This window comes from Aethalodelphis obliquidens, unplaced genomic scaffold (assembly GCF_003676395.1).
Source record: "Aethalodelphis obliquidens isolate GAN/ISIS:26980383/991018 unplaced genomic scaffold, ASM367639v1 scaffold37, whole genome shotgun sequence".
NCBI classification, from domain to species: domain Eukaryota; kingdom Metazoa; phylum Chordata; class Mammalia; order Artiodactyla; family Delphinidae; genus Aethalodelphis; species Aethalodelphis obliquidens.
The window spans coordinates 10,179,032-10,200,375 of NW_020837981.1; the positions used below are offsets into that span (position 1 = coordinate 10,179,032).

Sequence of the window (21,344 nt, forward strand, 5' to 3'; positions counted from 1 at the left end):
GTCCCCTGCACAGAGGCCGCCCGCTTTGGGCTCCCCTACCTTCCTCAGGGAGCCAGGGCTGTTCAGAATCTTAGCCAGAGGCGCCACTACCCAGAAAAATTCAACAAATTCTGGTAAATTTGAACAAGAGTTTGACTTTATAATTTTGGAAGGAGACAATCTTTGGGGGACCGGAACTTGGGGAAGCTTCTTTTGCTTTGATTCTAGTCAAAGCAACATGAGCTTGTTTTCAGTCCCCGAAGAAAGTATTTGCAAATGTGTTTGCCCTGGAATGAGAGAACCAGGCAGCCGGGTGAGCTCAGGTGTGGAGATGCCCCCGCCCCTGAGAGCTAAGCCATTCACCATGATGGCGTGATTCTCATTCTTGAGGAGAAAACAGCAGCAGGCACCAAGCGGGGAGAGATGGCTTCTAGAACCAGGAGCTGGAAACCAGACAGAACCCAGAGAGAGATGCTGATGGAGATGCCAGCAGTCCAGGACCAGAAATCAAAACTGCCTGATAAAGGCCTACGGGGAAAACAGGAAAAGGGGCCCACTAGGGGCTCAGCAGCTTTGTAAAGCCACCCGAGGGTCACCCTGTAACCTTAGGGCGGCTGCCCTGCTTTTGTGCCAGAGAGGAGGACCTGTGGCCTGGGCCCCTGTGGCTGGTAGGGCTTCCTGGGACTGCCTAGTATCTGCTCTGGGATGGTCACCTTGGCCCATAATGGGTCCTTATAATGACTCAGATTTGGGTGTAAGGGGAGCCATATACACAGGCTTTTGGGAAAGAGATGTAGACCAAAAGGGATTCTAGTGGCCCCTACCTAGACCTTCCCATCATAGGATCCCAATAGCCCCCTCTAAACTCAGTTATCTCCTAGGTCTGATCTATTACTTATCCAGAAAGAAAGATTTCCATTTTAATAAAATGTTAACTTTTATCCATCATAATGAAGTATTTACATTTAAATGAATCCGTATGTGGGAAGGACAGGTCCAGTGCTGGTGTTCCTGGAGTGCTCTTTCGGTGTTCTCTCTCCAACCTTCCCACACGTTCCCACCTCTTTGTGGGGCTGTAAGTCCTGCTAAGGAAAGCAGAAGTTGGAGGTCTGGTCTCTTTAAGATGGGAGCCAGGGGTAGGGGAAAGGAGGAACAGAAGTTTTTTGTTTTTTTAATAAATGTATTTATTTTTGGCTGTGTTGGGTCTTCGCTGCTGCACGTGGGCTTTCTCTAGTTGCGGCGAGTGGGGGCTACTCTTCGTTGGGGCGCACGGCCTTCTCATTTCAGTCGCTTCTCTTGTTGCGGAGCACAGGCTCTAGGTGCATGGGCTTCAGTAGTTGTGGCTTGCAGGCTCTAGAGCGTAGGCTCAGTAGTTGTGGTGCACGGGCTTAGTTGCTCCGCGGCATGTGGGATCTTCCCGGACCAGGGCTCGAACCCGTGTCCCCTGCATTGGCAGGCAGATTCTTAACCACTGAACCACCAGGGAAATCCAAGGAACAGTTTTTGCAAAAGCATTTAAATTCTTCAGAAATAAACTATTCATTTGGTCAACAAGTATTTGAGAACCTACCACATGCTAAAATTTGGGTTAGGAGGCCAATGCAAAAATGTATGCTGTGATAAAGTGGAATGAGGGAAGCAGGTACTGAGGTGGAGAAGCATGGGGATGGGATGGGGAAAAACCCACTTTAGACGAGGTGGTTGAAGAAGACCTGAGCGGATGGGATGAGTGAGACTTGAAGGAGAGCACCTGCCAAATGGGGAGGGAACATTCTAGGCTGAGGAACAGCACAGGTGAAGTGGCACCAAAGTGGCAAAGAGATGTGTTTCTAACCCGAGGTGGTGTGTTTCAGGAGTTGCCCATCCGTGAAGCTGGAGCTTGTGGGTGAGAGGGCAGGTGGACGCAGAAGGGTAGAGAGATTGGACTTTATTCCAAGTACAAATAAGAACCACCGATGAATTTTAAGCAGCAGAATGGTCTGATCTATGTTTTAAGAAGATCACTCTGGAAAGAAAAAAATATCACCCTGACTGAAGTAGAGAGAATGGACTGCAGGGAGGAGGCAACCAGTAAGGAGGTTGTGGAGCTGTTGACAGGAAGGAGGAAGATGGTCTGGACTAAGCTAGTGCCAGGGGACTAGTATTCAAGATTATTTTGGAATTATCTTGGGGAATACACAGAACCTGCTGGGAGGGGCGAGAGAATTAGAAGATAGTGATTCGGTTTCTTGGTGGTGCCTTAATACTGAGATGGGGTTGACAGGGCCAGAAATGGGGGTAGGGGGTTGGACATCACCAGTTATATCATGTCTAAGACATACAAAAGGCGTCCCATGTCATTTCACCTTGAATCTAGAGAGAGCTCAAAGGAAGGTCCACTACTAGAGACATAATCCTGGGCATTATCTGCATAGAGGTGGTGTTGGAAGTCATTGTACTGGGTGAGATAATGAGAGAAAACAGAGAGGGAGCCCCAGGCCTGAGTGTTTGTTTGTTGGGAGGCAGATCCAGGAAAGAAGATGGAGGAGGGGGAAGGAAGACCAGGAGTGTGGGTACGGAGAAATTGAAGGTCCTGCTTCAGAATATAACAGTACTTGTACTGTAAACCAGGACTGCTTGTAACAACAAAGTAACCTATATATGTAGAGCACCTAACAGTTTTAAAAGCATCATGTATTTGTTACCTATGCCTTTAAATCAGAGAGATGACAAGTTAGGGCTTTTTCCCAGAGGGAAGTGTTCTAGGACAAAGGGCTGCGATTTGGAGAGAACCAAGTTTGTTTCTGCTCACAGATTTCAGCTGAGTGTGTTTGGGCAATTAGGTTAGCTTGTTTGAGCCTCAATCCCCTCATGTGTAAATTGGAGAAACTGCCCCATTTCCTACATAGGGTGGATGTTTGTGAGTCATTATTTTTGTGATACTATTTGTGAGCCATTGTTTCTAACACGTAATGTTGGCGAGGAAAGCCGATGCCTTCACACCTGGGTAGGCACGACTTGTGCCGGTAAAAAATAAAGGCTGCAACTGACAACCACTTGTTAAGCCTCCTATAAATGAAAGAACACGTTACTGGGTTTACAAGATGGGGCCTGCTGATGAATCTCACCTAATGGTGACTCTGTTTCAGTCCTGATGAATCCAAGCTCCTGTTCTCCCAGATCGTTGGTGCCACATTTAAGGCCGAGCTGATTTCTCTGAGAGTAAGGAAGTGCAGAGCAGCGGGCAGGGTGATCTGAGGCCACCTCAGATCAGCAGTTTCCCTCCTACACCAAGCCTTTCCCTTCTGTCAATGAACGTTAGGACTTTGGGCCAGCAGAGGGGCTCCCCTTTCTGGCTATGCCGCAATCCCTAGGGAGCCTGTGAAACACAAGGAGTCCCCAGTACTGTTCTTAAATTATGGTGCGGCAGGTCTGGGGCAGTGACTGGGACTTGTCCTCAAGTTCCCGGGAGGACTATGAGGCAGGCAGAGTGGGGGGAGCCCAGATGCCCCACACAGACCACAAGTGTGTGGTTACAAGCCATTGCAACACATGGAACAGAGGACCATCTCAGTTCCCAAAGAACCTTACTTAACCCAAGAGGAGACCAACCATGAGAAGGTTTCAAGGTGGGCCCTGTGGGAGGTTCTGCGTGGTTTCTCTTCAGCTGGTTACCAGGTTCACCCCCGCCCCGCCCCCACCCCCACGTCCAGGCTGGCAGCCTCTTGCCTGAGGTGTGGATCCACTGGGCTGCTAAGATCCTCAGCAGCTCCCACACAGATGCCAGCAGTTGATTCCAACAGGCAGCACACCATCGCTTCCCGCTCTGGAGGGGGATGAGAGGTTTCCTTTCCTACCAGCAAAGCACCTTAAAGCTTCTCTTCTCCTCGTGGTGATGACAGCCCTTGCAGACGCGTCTTCTTGGAAGCCCTCCTCAGCCACTACAGATACTCCCCGCACTGGCTATGCAGTTGTGGGGAGAAGGGACCAAAAGATAAAATCTTGACACTAAGCCCAGACTGCTTCGTAACTGTGGGAAAAGATAATAAGGGTGAGTGCAGAAGGCAAAACCCTGCCGGGCATCCTCCCTCCATTGGGACCTATGATTCGGGGCTGTATGTACTGTCCTCCTTTCCACATGGGTGCCAAGTCAAGCATTCATTTCAAGGCCTGTCACTTGAATAAGTAAATGTTTTAACAGTCAGACAGAACTTTCTCTGAATGCCGTAAGATAACGTTTGTGAACAATAACTTTTTTTTTTTAGAATCTAAACTTTAGATTCTAAAAAATAACATCCAATCACTCATTCACAACAGAGCAAAACTTTCACGCCTTTTTCAAGAAAATGATTTTTCAAACATACAAGTCCAAATTGGGTGTTTTTTGTATTAATCTTTAAAAAAATGAAGTTTGCTACCACTGGACTAGGCCCTGAGGCGAGTTTATACAGACTGTATAAATGAGGCAGCTGGGTATTTGGGCAGGATCCCTTTGCAAATGAAGATCAAAGTCAAAAAGAAAAAAACAAATTCACTTTATTTTAAAGACAATGATTGGCATACAGAAGGTATGCACTAGCATAAAATAAACTTTCATGAAAAGCATTAAAATCCATTATAAATTAATTTATTAAATAGGTATTTGGTATATGTGATGGTTTTATTAGATATTACTCTTATTTATTGCCAACCCCCTCCCACAAAGTCAAAACAAATCAGAAAACCTCTTAACTCTGATTTACACTAAATAATTTATTTTCCCAAAATGTGTATGTGTTCTGAGATGTGACACATGATACAGTTCAATTGGTCATTCTCTATCAATCATAATATGACAGGACACAAGAGGCTAAAAATGGCTCATCATAATTTATTTTATGTTAAAATGTACAGCTTTTTTTGTTTTTTTTGTTTTTTTTTCTTGAAGTGACTGACTAAAAAGAGAACAGATAAATACAAGAGTGTCGCTGGCTCCTATTTTATACAAGGATTACGCCTCTCCTGCTTGGCCCTTACAGTCACCCTGTACAGGTACAAAGGCTACAAAAAAGGAAGCAATATAAACAGACACAAATAACTTTTTTGCTTTTTTACATGCGATTTGTAAGCTTAGTTTGAGCTATTCACAAGCTACTTCTCTATTTTTCCTTAAAAAATAACTCCAATATTTTATAAAGATAGAAAAATCTACAGATGGAATGAAAATGTAAAGTTAGAGGCATTTCCATAAAATAGCAACTTTACACCAAATTCACTATTTTTTTTTAAATCCTGCCAAGTATTTGGACATATATGAAATGTTTCAAAACCTGACAGATAAACACTGAGATATGCTTCATTCAATAAACAGAAGTCTGCATTTATAAAACAGAAAGCTGCCTTTTTTTCCCCAAAGAAATCTGTCACCAAAATGGAAAAGGGTCTCAACTTTACACCAAACATTTAGCAATAAAACCCTTTTGACTAACCAAATGGGAATAGCTTTTATAGCTCTTTACAGTTTTATAATTAACAAAAATATAGTTTTTTTTTAAACCCTCAAATTAGGGCACCCTAATCAAGGCAAAAAACTTAAGAAATGGCTTACCGTTAGCACAACACTTGTACAGTACTACAAAATGCACTGTCACTAACAAAGACATTAGCGGCATGCTGAAGTGTCACCTCAAACAAAATATACAATAACTGAAATGCTAAAGGCATTTACATGGAGTAGACGGGGAAGAAAAAAAAACTCTAGGTTCAGTATTAAAACAGATAATTGGGGGTGGGCTGGGGCATGGGGCTTGATATCCACATTGTTTAATGGAAGCAGGCACAGCAAGTGGCTGGCTCCAAACTGTAGTCCAAAGAGAGGCCTTCCTTTGCAGAGAATTTCATATAAAAGGAACAGAAACAAAGGTACCAAAAAAGAAAAAGGAAAAAAAAAAAAGAAAAAAGAAGAAAGAAAAACAACTTGTATAAGGCTTTCTGCTGCATACAGCTTTTTTTTTTTTTTTTTAAATAAATGGTGCCAACAAATGTTTTTGCATTCACACCAATTGCTGGTTTTGAAATCGTACTCTTCGAAGGTATTTGTGCAGATCAATCCGAGAGTGATGCCCAGGGGTTTTGAGACTGCCCATTTTGCCTACCTTCTCATGTAGGACCCATTGAGAGACTGTTTGGACATGCCCGGGTTCATGTAGCCGTGATGCCCGGGGGCCGTGTACATCATGTTACTGTGGGGTGGGGTCTGCATTGGCTGCTGGGCATATGGCTGGGTTCCCATCATGCCCATCTGCATCTGCATAGGGTATTGGGGCGTTTGATTCATGTAGCCATGATTGCTGTGGTAGCCACTGTTCATCATCGGCTGGGACATGCTGTACCCATTCATGGCATTGAGAGTGTTCATGTTCATGTTCACAGAGTTGACATTGTAGGCTGGGGATGGCATCAAGTTCACACTCATGTTCATGCCTCTTTGCATCGTTAAAGTCCGTGCAGGACCCTGCATGGCTACAGTCTGGGAGCGCCCATAGATTTGCGACTGATGGGTGGCAGCGGCTGGTGACAGAGATGCCGATTTGGTTCTCATGGAGACGTGGCCCTTGCTGGCAATCTGGGTTTGCAGTCTTTGGCTGTGGGAGATGCCAATGTTTGATGCAGCCATGTTCCGTTGCAAAAGAGGCGGTGGCAGATTCATCGGAGGAGGAGTCAGGTTGGGGGGTGGGGTCATGGTAGCTTGTGCTTGGGGTCCCCCGGGGACGGAGTGTGGAGACTGAGAAAGCTGAACAAGCCCTGTGTTACTTAATGGTGTGGACAAAGAGGCACTGTTTGCATAGGAAGTTACAGCAGCGGAATGGCTGTAAGGCAATGAATGATCAATAAGTGTATTAGTTAACTGCTGTAGTTTGGCAAGGCTGAAGGTGGCTGACGGCTGTGGATAATGCCCAGCCCCAAAATCACTCTGACCCATTCGTTCATATAAGCCAAGGTTGGAATTGCCGGTCTCGGGGATCTCAGCCAGCTGCATGGGCGGCGTGAAGTTAGCAGCCATGCTACACTGAGCCAGCTGCTGGCTGCTGCTCGGGGGCCTCTCCACCACGCAGCCTTGAGGAGACTTGACACTGCAGGTCGGGGGAGAGCTGATGCTGGTCTGCTGCAGCATGCTGCAGCTCCCACTGATGTTGGACATCTGCTGGGTGACAGCACAGCTGCTCTGTGTCAGATTGCTGGAGGTGAGGTTGCTATAGGAGCAGCTGTTCTGTGAAGAGCCGTTTCCACAAATGCTGCCACCCATAGTAGAATCATAGCTGCTTGGGTTCTCGTAGTTCTCAGTTGTACTCTCGATACTGCCCAGGTCACTAAATCCGCTGTCTACGACTTGCTGTGAGTGATCTGAAACGGATGGGACATCCATCATTGGACTGGTTTCCATGTTCTGCAAAGATGGCACTGAGATGGCATTTTGATCTGGGCTGATTTGGGCATAGCTGTTTTCCAGGGCAGGGACACTTGGGCTGTTGACAGAACGTACTGACTGGCTGGGGTGGGAATGGACGGATGAAACTGGGCTGCTGTGGTCTGACTGTTGGCAGTCGTCTAGACTGGCGGCGACCTGTGGGCTTTGGTCTGCGTGAGTGTAGTTCTGTAGGCTTCTACAGGCCTCTTGAGTCTCGGCACAATCCTGAAAGGTATCGTCCTGTTCACTGTTCTCCTGGGTCAAGGACTGAACCGCTTGGACGGTCTCAGAGTCGATTTCCAAGGTTGCTGTGTTTCCCTCTTTGAACTCAGAATCTACTTCTTCACTGTTCTTTTGGTCCTGCTCCTGTGCCTGTTCTCCTGCGGGTTCCTCATCAGATTCAGGGGCGGTTTCAGTGGCTCCAGCAAGCTCCTTAGGTTCACTGTTACACGAAGCTGTAAGGTCAACGCCGCAGTCCATTAGGACCTCTGCGTTTGAATGACTAGGCTGCACACTAAGGTCTAAAAAAGCCTCCTGGGTTTCCAGCACTTCTTTGAAGCCTTCTCTTGGGCGTTCTTCCTTCTCCGATTCGGCAGACTCCATGTGACTGTCATCTTCATCGTCTGCATCATGCCCCTCGTTGTGAGATGGCTCTTCATCCTCTTCCTCCTCCTCTTCATGGTCATCCAAACGCACGGGGTCTTCTTTGTCCGTGCAGACTTCTGGCTCCTCTTTTTCCTGGCTTTGGGCACCACAGGGGTCTTTTTCTACATTTCCTTCTTCTTCCTCTTCCTCCTCCTCCTCCTCCTCCTCCTCGTCCTCCTCGGGTTTGATTAGATCGTCTTCAGGTTTTTCACCTGGCGATTTATTTGGACTTACAGGTGCACACATTTCCTCCCTTCTGTTTTCGTCCCCAGGCAGCAGGGGTTCCACGGCTTCCTTGACCTCCTCCTCAGTCCTGGTGGGAGCGGGGCTGGTTTTGTCTGCTGGAGTCTCCTTCTGTTCTTCCACTATTACCTGGTCATCGGGCTCCATGGGTGTTTCTGGTGGGGTGTACAAGTTCAGTTTAAATCCAGTCTTCCTCTCTTTGTTTGGTCTCCACTTAGATAGACCACGCTTTGTTCCTTTTGGCCATTGTTTGCACTTTAGAGGTTCAGGATTGTCTCTACTGGCTTCTTTCAAGTTATTTGCATCATCATCCATATTGTCTTAGTGAGGAGACAGACAGAAAGAGAGAGGAAGGAAAATAAAATCTTAGAAAGCATCACCATGAACAACTTGAATTTCTTCTTCTAAACAATTTAGCACATACTGCTTTCAATTTAGCATTTTAAGAGTTGATGCTAACGACACAGTCAAACCTAATACAGAATAATATTGTGGTATAAATGGAGTAAATAACCTAGGCCCGGAAAACAATATATGGCGCACACACCACACACCTCCACACACAACCCACTCTTAACAGAAAGCTGTGCTTTTTATAGGAAGCACATGGATACAGGCCACTATAATAAACGTATTTGAGTTTGACAAACAAGACATTGTCTGATACAAAAGCCTGGAATTCCACAATGTAAAGAGAATCAATTTGAATATTTGCAAATTAGGAAATGCAGGGGAAAGGGTTAAAGTTAGCTCAGATCCCAATCACCACTGTACTGGAGAAATGAATAGAACTAACTTGCATATTTATCCTGAGAAAGTGAACTTCAGCTTGTGGACATTTACTGGATTGAAATGATCTCAGATGACATTATTTACTTTGATGCGAATGTTCTCTCTGGCATAAAAATAAACTATGTACCTCTGAAACAAATGAATAAATAACTAAATAACCAGAACATAAATACATCTGTAATCTACTCCAGGATCATCATTTCTGGATGACACAAACTATAATGTATTTACCATGAAATTATTGAACATTTAAAATACAGGTATTCTTTTTATCACTAATTCTATCCACATTGCATTTTGGATCAATGTGCAAATGTATGGTATGGTTTGAATATTAAATAAGAAGCAAACCATAACTGTCAAGTTCATTTTAGCTCAGCTAATCTTATTTTTACTGTACCTATATGCATATATGAATATAAATAAATATGTAAATATATTTATATATTATAAATATATTTATATAAATATAAGCAAGCAAACAAGTAAATATATGAATAAATACAAACATAAAACACCCAAGTCTTAAGATATTTATAAAATTAAAGATTATACTAATCTCCTAGAGGGGTCAATTTAAAGGAAAAGCTTCACAAAGAGAAATAGCCTTATTAGAAACACTATTTTGGAGAACAAAAACAAGATCTAATAATCAGTGTGGAACAGAGATCCCTTTTGCCAGATTGGATATCTAATCCTATCAGTGCAGAACAGGGTAAGCTCTTAGCTCATTTATGTAATAAAAGGATTACATGTAAACTTACCTGAATGTATTACATTCAAATTGGTTAGCTGAAAAGATACGGTGCTGTAGACTGATTCCTTCCGAAGTGCAAAGTACAACCTCCAGTTAATAGACATCTCACTAAGTTCATATGTCTATACGTATGGACAGGCAACAGGCATGCCAATGACCTTGGATTCCACATTCTTATTCCACGTGCTACTAGACCTATCAGCATTTGTAGGAAACCCCTCTAAGTCAGAAGATGAGCTTTCCAATAATTATTTTTTAAGAAAGAAGATCCTGAAAGGAATCAGGTATAATATGGCAACTTGGAATTTTTAAAGCAAGTGGCACAAAGTGGAGCATGAAGGCAGTGATGATTCATGTACAGGCTCCCGAGAAGACAGCTAAGAAGTGGAAATAAGGCTCAAATTCCAGACCAAAAAATGACCTCTTTCTGCAGTTGTTTCGTATGTTTATTTGTTTAAGGAAACTAACAAACAAGGCTTGGTTCCTCTATACCCAGGGCGAAATGTCACTGCCTCAGCGAAGTATGTATGTGGCAATAGTATTCTTGTTAATTAAGAAAGTCAAGGAGCTGCTTGCTCATGTTCTTAAAACAGTGGCTTTTCAAAGGCAGGAGTGATAACCTGTGGTTTCCAGGGAAGTGAGATGGCCTGTTCTCTAGACTGAAATAAAGTAAGGTTTTGAATAGAGTCATTTCCATTGTAGAGTACAGACTGTCCCACAAATCCTCACGAATTCAGCTGGGAGCTCAAGTTCCCAGCCTGACAGGCAAGGGATGGTTTCTTTTAAATAGGGCATCAAACAGGAGTCAATGGTGTTTAATATTTTTTTTAGAAGATGGGGTGGGGTGTCCCTGCCAATAGCAACTGTAAAACAGTATTTGAAAGGAAGGATAATCTCCTGATTTCCACATTATCCTATATTATCAAAGCTAATAGTGATGGTGTGTGTAGGTTTTAGATGATTCTTGATAAGAACATATCCAAAGACACCACTGATTATAGGACACATCATCAATTTACTAATATTTGTTTTTCAGGAAGAAAGAAACTACTGCATTCAATGCTCACATCAATAATAATATATACCCTGATTTCAGAAATGTTAAATGTGAAAAAAAGTACATATTAGAATCAAGGAAGTGCAATGTGTTTCTTATTGACAGACTTCAAAATTTTGGAGGATAAGCCAATTTCTGGAAAGTAAGATGAACCCACCTAGAGGGATGTTCTGGACTATGTTAAACTTCTAAAGTTGTTGAACATAAAAATCCAATTCCAAGAAGAAGGGATAGAACCTTTTATGAATGAGAAAGGACAGATGAGCACTTATTTCTGGTGGGTTGGTACAGCCTCAGAAGTGCCTTTGGGTAGAATTCAGCTGCCTGCTTTTTGGCAATAATAGACAGATATTCACAAGGGTAAGGTTCTTATAATTCCTCCACTTACTTCTACAAGGGTCAGCATTCTTAAAGCAATGATTGTCTTTTCCTTCCTCTTCCTCTGTCTGTCTTTTCTTCCCAGGCTGATGTTGGAATGCTTTTCTCAGCACTGGCTTCCCGCCATCCTCCTCTACTTCAATCTCACAGGTAGGCTCCAGCTGTGGCATTGGCCTCTCTTCGTCTGAGTTGTCAAAGGGCTCGTTCAGTACTTCTGTCGTCTCTGAAATGGTCTCAGTTGTTACACTGCTGTTGATCCTTCTGCGTTTACGACCCCTTTTCTTCTTTAGCACAAAAGGCCTCTGAAATTAATGCCAAACATAATACATCAGAGCTCATGAGAAATTACAGTGTTGAGTCGATATGCAGCAAACATGTACTGAACACGTGTCTGAGACTCTTACACGCAAAAACTTCTGTAATGTCTTTGTACTTAACCTTCCATGTGATGTTTAACATCCCTCTCGGGCTCCTACTACAGAGACAAGTGCTTTCCAAATAAAACAATTGTTTACTCAAGCAGATGCTTTGAGAGGGAACATCCTAGCAGCTGAACTGTAGATTTTAAAAGCTAAGGTTTGCTTTTCTAGCATGTATTTTCCAGTAGTACCTGCTGGCTTCAAAATCCTGTATACCATAGTGATTAAGTCATCATGGACACCAATGTTTCTATAAATGTTTCAACAATCAACTAGCCACTGGGTCACTCATTTTAATACTTGATAACTGTTCAAGGAGCACCTACTCTGTGCAAAGCACTGTAAGATATATGATGGTGTACAAGACTAGCCTACCTGTTCCCCATTTCATAGGACGTCAGGAATGATGCAAAGGAAGAAAGGGTACTTGAAGAAAGAATTAGTCTGTTTACAATGTTAGAGTCATATATTGGTGGCTGCAGGGATATCACTGATAATTTTACTTTTTTTCTTTTTTTGGCCGTTCCACGAGGCTTGTGGAATCTTAGCCCCTGGCAGTGGAAGCGTGCAGTCCTAACCACTGGACCGCCAGGGAATTCCCCAAAATATTTCAACATAGATGGCATCTAAAGAAAATCTAAAGACATGTGGAAAGTGTCTTATTTACATAAGATATAATTTTTTTTTCTAATTGTACTACGGGTTGGCACAAATGACTCTCCATAATTGCAAATATAAAATGTTTTTTTTTTTTCCAAGCAAAAAGTACTCAATGATACAAAATTCAAATATAAGAACAGGCAGATTTGCTGCTAAGATGTAATCTGTCAATAATGGGTCTGAAAAATTATTGGAAATACATTGCAAAGAAGGGTTCAATATGCGTGGTTAAAACTCAAACTCTAAGTAAACTGTATCCAAGAATTATTGTGTCTCACATTTTTAACTGCCTGAATGTTCACTGAAGTGCACATATAAATCCTGACAGTCACATTCTGTAATTTAACACTTATAATTATTAATCCCCCCAGCTGGCCTGCTCTCTCCCTAATCCATTAGAATTTTCCCAAACATAAATATAGCCAATATACAGAACTGGTTTTCTTTAGGTTGAGTCCACTTATATGACAGTAGGCATTTATCATGCCTTGGATAATTCTGGTTTTTGATGTTTTTAAAACAAATTTCTTTTGTTGTATACATAATGCATGAATACATTTTCCTTGTAAGAAATCGAAATATTATTCATAAGCCTAAAGTCCACTCTATGGGATGCTCCTTTCTAGCACCTCCCCACAGCTGCCCTTCCACTAGAATATTGCCAGGCTTAGATGAAGGCACACCAAGCTGGGAGTCAGAACAGCAGGTTCTTTGACAGACACCACGTAGGGTGGCCTTGGGGCACAGCCTTAACTTGCGCTGTCACTATTAGTCTTGGCTATCCTGCAGTGTCTGGTCCCTCTCTATGTCACAGACAGATACTAAAGACAAAGACATCAGCTCTGGGTTGAGCAGTTACCTAAAGACAAAAGCAATTTTTTACTTTCTGCACAGGGTATGTGTATCTAGAGGAACCACCAGGCTACTAAGATATGAGACATTTCAGTAATGTGTACTTGCATAAATGCAAAATAGCATTAAACTGAAGGGCTTAAAATACCTTCTAACAATTCTATGCCAAGAACAAGAAATAGCATCAGGAGTGCTGGGCTTGGAGTCTGAGCACTCATCTGGTTCTGCCTCCATCTCTAAAGAGTTGTGTGACCTTGGACAAGTCTCCTATCCTCTCTCAGCCTTGCTGTTTTCATCGAAATTCACTGAAGGGTGGTTTAAGTGCTCCCCTGGGCCCTTTTCTGTTCACATAGCCTGATTTACTCCAGTCCTATGAACCAGCAGGTGGCAGTAACTACCAGACTAGCAAGCCTGCCTGTCCCTGGTTTCCTGTCACAGCACTAACAAACCACAAAGAATAAACACAATCATAACTGGAAGATAAACAATGACGATACATGATCAGTGGGACTGGATACAAATAAATTACATCTAAAGAATGGAGAGTGAAACAAATACTAATAGATAGAATGTTTGCAATGACAAATAAGATGTGATTGAAACTGACTCAGACGGAAAATCTAAACAGACACATACCTTTCTCTTTATGGCAACTGACTGTGGTTTAGTCAACCTTGGAGGAGAGCTTTGAATATTTTCTTCTTCCTCCTCCTCTTCCTCCTCCTCCTCCTCCTCCTCTTCCTCCTCCTCCTCCTCCTCCTCTTCCTCTTCCTCTTCCTCTTCCTCTTCACTGCTCTCTTTAGACAGCTCCATTAGCTGCCCTCGCTCCCCTGCCACGGGCCGGCTCTCCGGGGAATGCAAATATTTGTTTTTCGATTGTACTTTTGCAGGTGATTGCCTACTGTTAGCTCTAGATGACAGGATTTCTTGCTCCTCCTTTTCCCAGCAGCTAGCTTGTTCCATTAGCCGCTCAGCCTAAGGGGGGAGGGTAAAAATAGCGGGCCAGTGAGAGGGCAGTTACAGAGCCAGAGCCTCTAAGGATCAAAGGCAAAGGATCTCTAAGTCGTTTCTGATCAGGATAGTCAGCCAGCCAAGCAGCATTCCAGCTGCATCATCTCAGAACTCTTTTGCATCAGTTAGGATAACAAATCAAAGAAGATTGGGTTTCATGGGATATTTAGCAGTATTAATGATGCAGCGAATTGGTTTGAGTCCTTTATCACTACATTACATGCTCACTGGCATGGAGCACTTTAAGCAAGTTCATAAACACAAAGAATCGATTGACATTGCAGCCTTGGAGCTCAGCACCGAATTTGATCTGATTACATGCTGTCAGTAGTGAAAAATGCTGCTTTGTGATCAATGATAAATGTTTCATTTTTCATACTCAATTCAATAAAATTATCATGTCTTACCACACAACCTCAGTTAGGATAAATTAGTGCCCTATCATTTCACGAGCTCTCTCTAGATAACCAAGCTTTTGACAATGACGTTAATGACTTTCTGAGCTTCAGAATGCTACAAGATTGAAGTTACACAACTTAGGCTGATGAAGCCGAATTACCTCTTTTTCAGCTTCTCGTTCTTCTTCAGAAACTGCAGCATTAGAAATTAAAATTGGGGTCCACCTCAGACTCTCTGGATCAAGCTCATTAGTCCGGGAACAGGTTTTCAACTTTTCCATGTGGCCCAATATCAACTTTTCCCGTCTAATGATGACAAACCTGTAATGTGAGGAGGCAGAACAAAGTGCAATCAAAAGCTGAAATTTCATTTCACCTTCACATACTGACGTATGCCAGCACTAATATTATCTGTTTAGGAAAAGCCAGAAAGCTCAGCAATGAAAGGGTACAGCAAACTGAAAATCTGGGCAGCAAAAAGTGTCATTTCCTGTTTTCTTTTTAGGAGAAAGGTTTTGATAATACCGTTGGGGAACCTCTTGTCTTTAACTGGAATGAATCCACCTCACTTTAGGGACCCTTTCTGATGTAAGATGCTTAAGAGGCAGCCAGCTCGCCCCAGGGCACCAGTACTCACCTGCCGTCCCTCTTGTCAATCATGTGGAGGTGCTGCAGCGTGGTGGCGATGTCATGTGGGCACATGCCCGTAGCTCTGCTGATGGCCTTGATGCTGATGTGCCGCTCATGGTGGTGGTAGAGATATTCTAAGATGACACTCTTCCAGTAGGCCAGGTAGGAGAGACGGCCCAGATCAGAGAGTGGCTTTTCAGGAGATCCTGCTTGGCCTTCTCTTCTAGAAAGCAAATAGCCTAGGGCAGAAAAAGCAAAAGCGGACCTCACTGTGGTGTTTTCAGACATTGGAACAGGGGCCACTTGAAATAATATAAGTAGCAACAAGGTTAAAACATCACATCAGAGAAGTGCATTAATTTTATGTATAGTCTCTTCCCAGCTACAGTGATTTGATCTCCACGAAGTTTATGCTCCTGAGTCTTTTATAGCAGCCCTGTAAGTCAATTCACGCACGTAGCTGGTGGCAGCATTCGACATACACTGTGGCATATTTAACGAAGCTAAGGTTGAACACATTACTTCTGATAAGTTTCAACGTCCAAGTTCCCCAGCTTTAGATCCTTTCAAGAACTAAATGTCAGGCACTCACTCAGAAATCCTGTCGAGGGACCACCCCAAACATTAATGGGCGAGTTGTTTTCCACAGGAAGGACCGAATGACCCTTTGACGGCTGGGTCTTAATAAAAGAGAAGGGCCTCTGTTGACTGAGATCCTATATTGCTACATTTAACTAGCGGCTGATCTGAAGCTTTGTTTTAGGACTAATAAAAGAATGTCTTTTAAGTCAACTGCTGCAACTCATATCAGCTCCACTAGCTCTATTTTCACCTCTTTCATGGAAATTAATTTATAATCCAACCGTTGCTCCTACAAATTAAAGCAAAACAACCTCCTTAAGACACACTGTTTCACATGAGCTCAGGAAAGCCCTGAGCACGGTATGCTTCTGAACGCGCACTCGACAGCATTGCTGTGAAGGTTCCTTGGCAAAGGAACTTTAAAATGAGAAAAACTTTAAACCCACTTGAAGGTAATGAATGAAAGCTGGCGGCTGTCTCGGTAATTAAGAGCCACTTATGGAGTAGAGAAGAAATGTTATAAACTAATGATGTCTACCTTGCTCTAATTATCTATTTCAACAGCCTCACCTTCATGAACTTCCTAAATTTAAACAAACATCAACCACATACAGTAGGTGGCAGCAATTACAAAATCATGCTGCTCTGTAAACCACCCAAATCTTCAGCATTTTTCTTCTTTATCTACATTTTCAAAATGGCCGCATTTTCAAGGATTTTCTCAATTTTGGATTTTTTGTTAGAAGAAATCAATGCCTCTGATGCATTTTCCTGCCTCAGAATCACTGTAAATGCAAAAATATAGAACAAGAAATTCACTCTGACCCTGGAGCGGTATAACCACAACATTTTGCATTTTGATGGTTTTAATCTGAACACTATTATAAAGGATAGGCATATATTTAACTTTAGGTTTTGTTGAAGTCTTTTTGACTTGTCTCTTTAACTCATGTTTAAGTGCAAAGTATTTGATTGAATGCAAACAAGCGCCGCAAAATTTGACAGTCACACCACTGTGGACACGTCATTCGGCTCCACACCAAGGCTTTCAAGAGCAGTATGTCAGGAATCCTAACGCTGACGGCCACCGTGCAGAATCCAGCCCAGATCGTGCCCTGTCAATGTGAAGAAGAGCTCTCTGTCACCAGAGTACAAAGTGTGCCCAAACTTCAGAACACAGATAATTGGCACATCTGTCACCTGCCCCCTAAGTGCCTGGCACATGCTGAGAAATTTACTCCGTCGGCTGGAGGTCCCAGCTCTGTACTTCTGGGGCAGTGGGTGGGGGGGAGGGGAGGGAAAAAGAGCCACAGTATCGCAGATGTGGGACTATCTACTTTTGTCCAAGAGACCCCGCCATTAAAAGTCTCCTGCAGTGACTGTGAAATTCCCTAGCCCCTCGTTGGTTCTTATCTGAACCCCACAGCTGGGGACAGAAAGCACCCCCTGCCACCACCCCAGCCCAGCAGAAAAAAATCTCTGTACAACCAAAGTGGTCAGAAGGTAGTATGTGCCCTCCCTACCTTCTGTCCCCACTGTGATGAGCAACCTTACGCAGGAAGCACATGTATTTCTTTGTTCTGTCTTCTCTTCCCACAATCCCTACACTGGGCTAAGAGAAAGCAGCCAGAATCCCTCCCAAAGGTAGTTTACACAGTGCAAGCTTTTACACCCTGAGGTAATAGCATATACCTTCTCAGGGTCTGAGACCAGATGGGTTAGCCCCTGGAACTCTCAGGCAACCTGGAGTCTGTGGAGAGAGAGCATCTAGGCATGGACCTTTCAGCACCTGCTGCTCCCACTGTGTTAAGTGGCTGTCTCCTGGGACACTCCCTTGGACACAGTCTGTGGTCTATGACTGAGCCCCACCGAGCCCACCGGACACTGACAGCGAACACGTCTGTACTGTGCTAGCGAAGGCTGCAAAGGCTACCAACACCTGCCAGGAAGTGATACTTTCCTGGATGCGGGAGAGAAAAAACTGCAAACCCAAACTCCAGCCAGAAAACATCAAGCAGGTTTTCAGGGATGATGGGCACCAACATTACAGACCCCACAACACCACTGTCCGAAGGCATCACTGCACTGCCTGCAGTTAGTTTTTCCTTCTCCTCTCGGACTCACAAGCCCCTCAAGGAGCTTACACCAGTGGAAGGAACTTAAACTTATGCTAAGAGCCATTTGTAAGCCCACGAAGTCTCCTCCTGAAGGAGAAATTTTTGGTTTAAATGGAATCCATTTCAACAACCAAAATGACCAAGGACAAATTTCTGGTTCCCTACGAATTAACTGCAATCACTGGTAATATGTTAAAATATGTACAGTAGCTTAGCAGGAAAAGTTGTGCCATGTCTCCTCTACTGCATTTGTGCACAAGGTTGATGTAATACATGATTTAAAGTCTACCTGCAGCAGCACTTGTCCTCAAAAAAGCTGTAGCTGGTGGCACTTCATGACTTGACCTCCATAACATGGAATGTTTTAAATAATGAATTTCTTGCCATCTTTTGTTTCCTTCTAATTTTTCCAGGCTCCTTAAATCATCATTACTATAGAGCCCACTGACATCATAATTTTTGGTAAGAACATTTACTTATTGAGTGATTATAGAGATGTGGTGCTTTAAGTTACAGCTCTTAAATTTAACTTACCAAAAAGATTCCAAATAATTGATCTAAGATGCAGGGAAATAAAAAGCACTTATCTTGGAAGCCGGTGTATTATCCTGAAGCATCTGAAACAAGTACAATACACCCCTGGTGAATAGATTCCCGTGGTGCTCTAACACCTTTCCTTAACTCAGGATACTTTCAATCAGAAAACCTGAACTACCCCTGGGGAAACCTGGCTGTTCAGACTGGAAACAGTGATGTCTGGAGGACAAATCCCAGTAGCTGCAGTATAATTAATCGCTGGTGAAATTATTCCCTTTAAATTGTCTGTGAGCCAGAGGCGCTGGTGAACAGCACTTACTCTGTGATCGGGAGACTTGCAATTGAAAGCTGACTGGCCCGTATAAACCTCATCCACACATCAACTATCTTGATAACTATCTCGAGGAAACTAGCTGCTGCTTTTGCTTCACTGGAACTACTTACCCAAAGGAAAGTGAGGTCTGAGTTTCAGTGTATGGACCACACACTATATTCAAAAAATTATCAAGGTATTTGCTTACAGGGAAAGTAAGAACAAGGTGATGTCTGCAAAAAAGTAAACGTTTCTAGGCTGTATTGCATGGGACCCAAATTTAACCTCACCTCTGTTAAGTCTGACCTACTTGTAAGATAATCAGTCCTCATGTTAACTACCTCTGATCTCTAATGTTTGAAATGGTTAACTCTCTCCTAGGGGTTGGAAAAAAAGTGGTAGAGAGTTGCCTTCCTGTAGTCAGATCCATTAGGATAAGGAAGGAACTATCTGGACAAGGTCACAATTTGTTTTCGCAGCCTAAATTCCCAAATTAGCTGAACTCCCAGCATATTAAATGCAAGGTTAACCCTTGCTTAATATGAAACATTCCTTCCTTTTAAACAAGTAATATTTAAAGAATATTAGACTAGACCAGAGTGGAATAATGTTCTTCAGCAAGGGGGTAGGCACAGGTAAGGATTTCCCTCCCAAAGGCAGCCACCCTCACCCTTGCACACCTTTTTCTTCTACCACCTGGAGCCAAACCATATGAACAAAAGGGCAGACTTTGGCAAGGTACTCCCAAATCCCATCTATCTGGATTATATGGGTTTGGAGTAACTAGCTGCTTCTAGGGAAAAATAATCTTCAAGGATTATACACTTTTCATCGGACACCTGTTCAGTTCAGCAAACCCCGCTGAAGGGTTCTTATCAGTAGTCAGCACTGGGTTTACAAGCCTGGGAACTAACAGCAGGCCAGGGATTTATGGCCGCTTTCGATCAGAGGAAATCCAATGGCTCTAACCATGTATCTCATGACTGGGGACGGAAATTCAGTGGTCCACGCTCATCTGTTACTGGTTTCTGGGGTTAAGCAGCTCTGTGACCAAGTGGACAAATGGCATGTTATCAGTTTAAAAAGTGGAGATAAATGAATTTCACAGGCTATTTATGTCTCCTCACTGAAATTTTGTGGTGATTTTGCAATTAGTAAAGAAGGAAGCTGAACCTTAGCCTTCCTACTGCCTGTTGCAGAGCACAGGCTACGGACATGCAGGCTCAGCGGCCATGGCTCACGGGCCCAGCCGCTCCGCGGCATGTGGGATCTTCCCAGACCGGGGCACGAACCCGCATCCCCTGCATCGGCAGGCGGACTCTCAACCACTGCACCACCAGGGAAGCCCCTTTCCTACTGTTTTAAGAGACTAGGGGTATTCTAAATGATCTGGGACCTGCCTGAATTCTTACTGCTTTCCATTTATTAAAAGATACAGATGCGTCCCCAGTAAAATTGGAAAATTTGAATTTTTGAGATATTTTGTATTTTAAAAGTTTGGTTTTGAAAATGTGGAAGTTTAAGACATCGCTCCCATAATTATATGGGCTTGATGTAATTATGTAACAACTTGAATAAACATTGCTTGACTTCTCAGTCTACTGTCTACAGACCAGTGGTTTTCAGAGCATGGTACCAGACCAACAGTATCAGCATCACCTGGGAACTTGCTAGAACTGCAAATTCTCAGGCCTATGAATCAGAACTTTTGGGGGCAGAACCCAGCGCCCGGCCTTTAACAAGTCCTCCAGGTGATTCTGATGCACACAAGTTTGAGGACCATAAACTCTGCTGTGGGGCTGCTGACTTTGATGGGGATGTGAAAACCGTCTTGTGCAGTAGGAGAGCCAATGAAGAGACAGTGGGACTGAAGAATCTCAGGTGAGGAGACCTCACCCAGATCCTTGGTGGTAGAACACTGGGGGCAGGAATCTCCAAAGCCCCACCATACTGAAATTCAGCCAGGGTCACTGAGTCGCAGAGTGCCTTTGTCCATAGCTTCTATGCCTATGCTTCTCAACCTTCACTATGCAAACAATCACCTCTCGTTACAACTGGTTTCTGATTTAGTAGGTGTGCGGTGGGGCCCGAGATTCTGCATTTCTAACAAGCTCCTATACCATGAACCACACTTGAAGAGCAAGGGTTTATACATTAAATCAGTGATTCTCAAACTTTTGGGTCTCAGGATCTCTTTACATTAAAAACAAGTTGTTTAAGAGCTTCTGTTCATAAGGGCTATAGGTATTAATTTTAGAGAGAAATGTGACAAATATTTATTTACTCATTCATACAAAAAAAAAAACCCCATAAACCCATTATGTGTTAACATGATTTTCTAAAATACAAAACAAAAAGTGAGAAGAGTGGCACTGTTTTACATTTTTGCAAAACTCTCACACAACTGGCTTGAGAGAAAACAGCTAGATTCTCATATCTGTTTTGGTATTCAATCTGTTGTGATATCACAGGTCATGAAATTCTTGACAACTCCGCTGAACACTCGCGGGAGAATGAGAGTGAAAAGGACAAATAGTATCTTACTATT

General features: G+C 43.3%; 1 protein-coding gene across 6 annotated transcripts in view; it reads right to left on the minus strand.

Moving 5' to 3' along the window:
* Positions 1–4,476: 4,476 nt before the first annotated feature.
* KAT6B (lysine acetyltransferase 6B) overlaps positions 4,477–21,344 on the minus strand; it is a 195,391-nt gene continuing 178,523 nt past the window's right edge. For 4 of the 6 annotated variants that reach the window (XM_027129789.1, XM_027129788.1, XM_027129790.1 and 1 more), the window contains exons 14-18: positions 15,255–15,486; positions 14,779–14,938; positions 13,845–14,183; positions 11,288–11,579; positions 4,477–8,613 (exon numbers count right to left, since the gene is read on the minus strand). In XM_027129789.1, the coding sequence (XP_026985590.1) occupies positions 6,089–8,613; positions 11,288–11,579; positions 13,845–14,183; positions 14,779–14,938; positions 15,255–15,486 (3,548 nt within the window). In that variant the 3' untranslated portion in view covers positions 4,477–6,088. The remainder of the gene's footprint in view (positions 8,614–11,287; positions 11,580–13,844; positions 14,184–14,778; positions 14,939–15,254; positions 15,487–21,344) is intronic. The other 2 variants (XM_027129792.1, XM_027129786.1) reach the window with 1 other exon arrangement.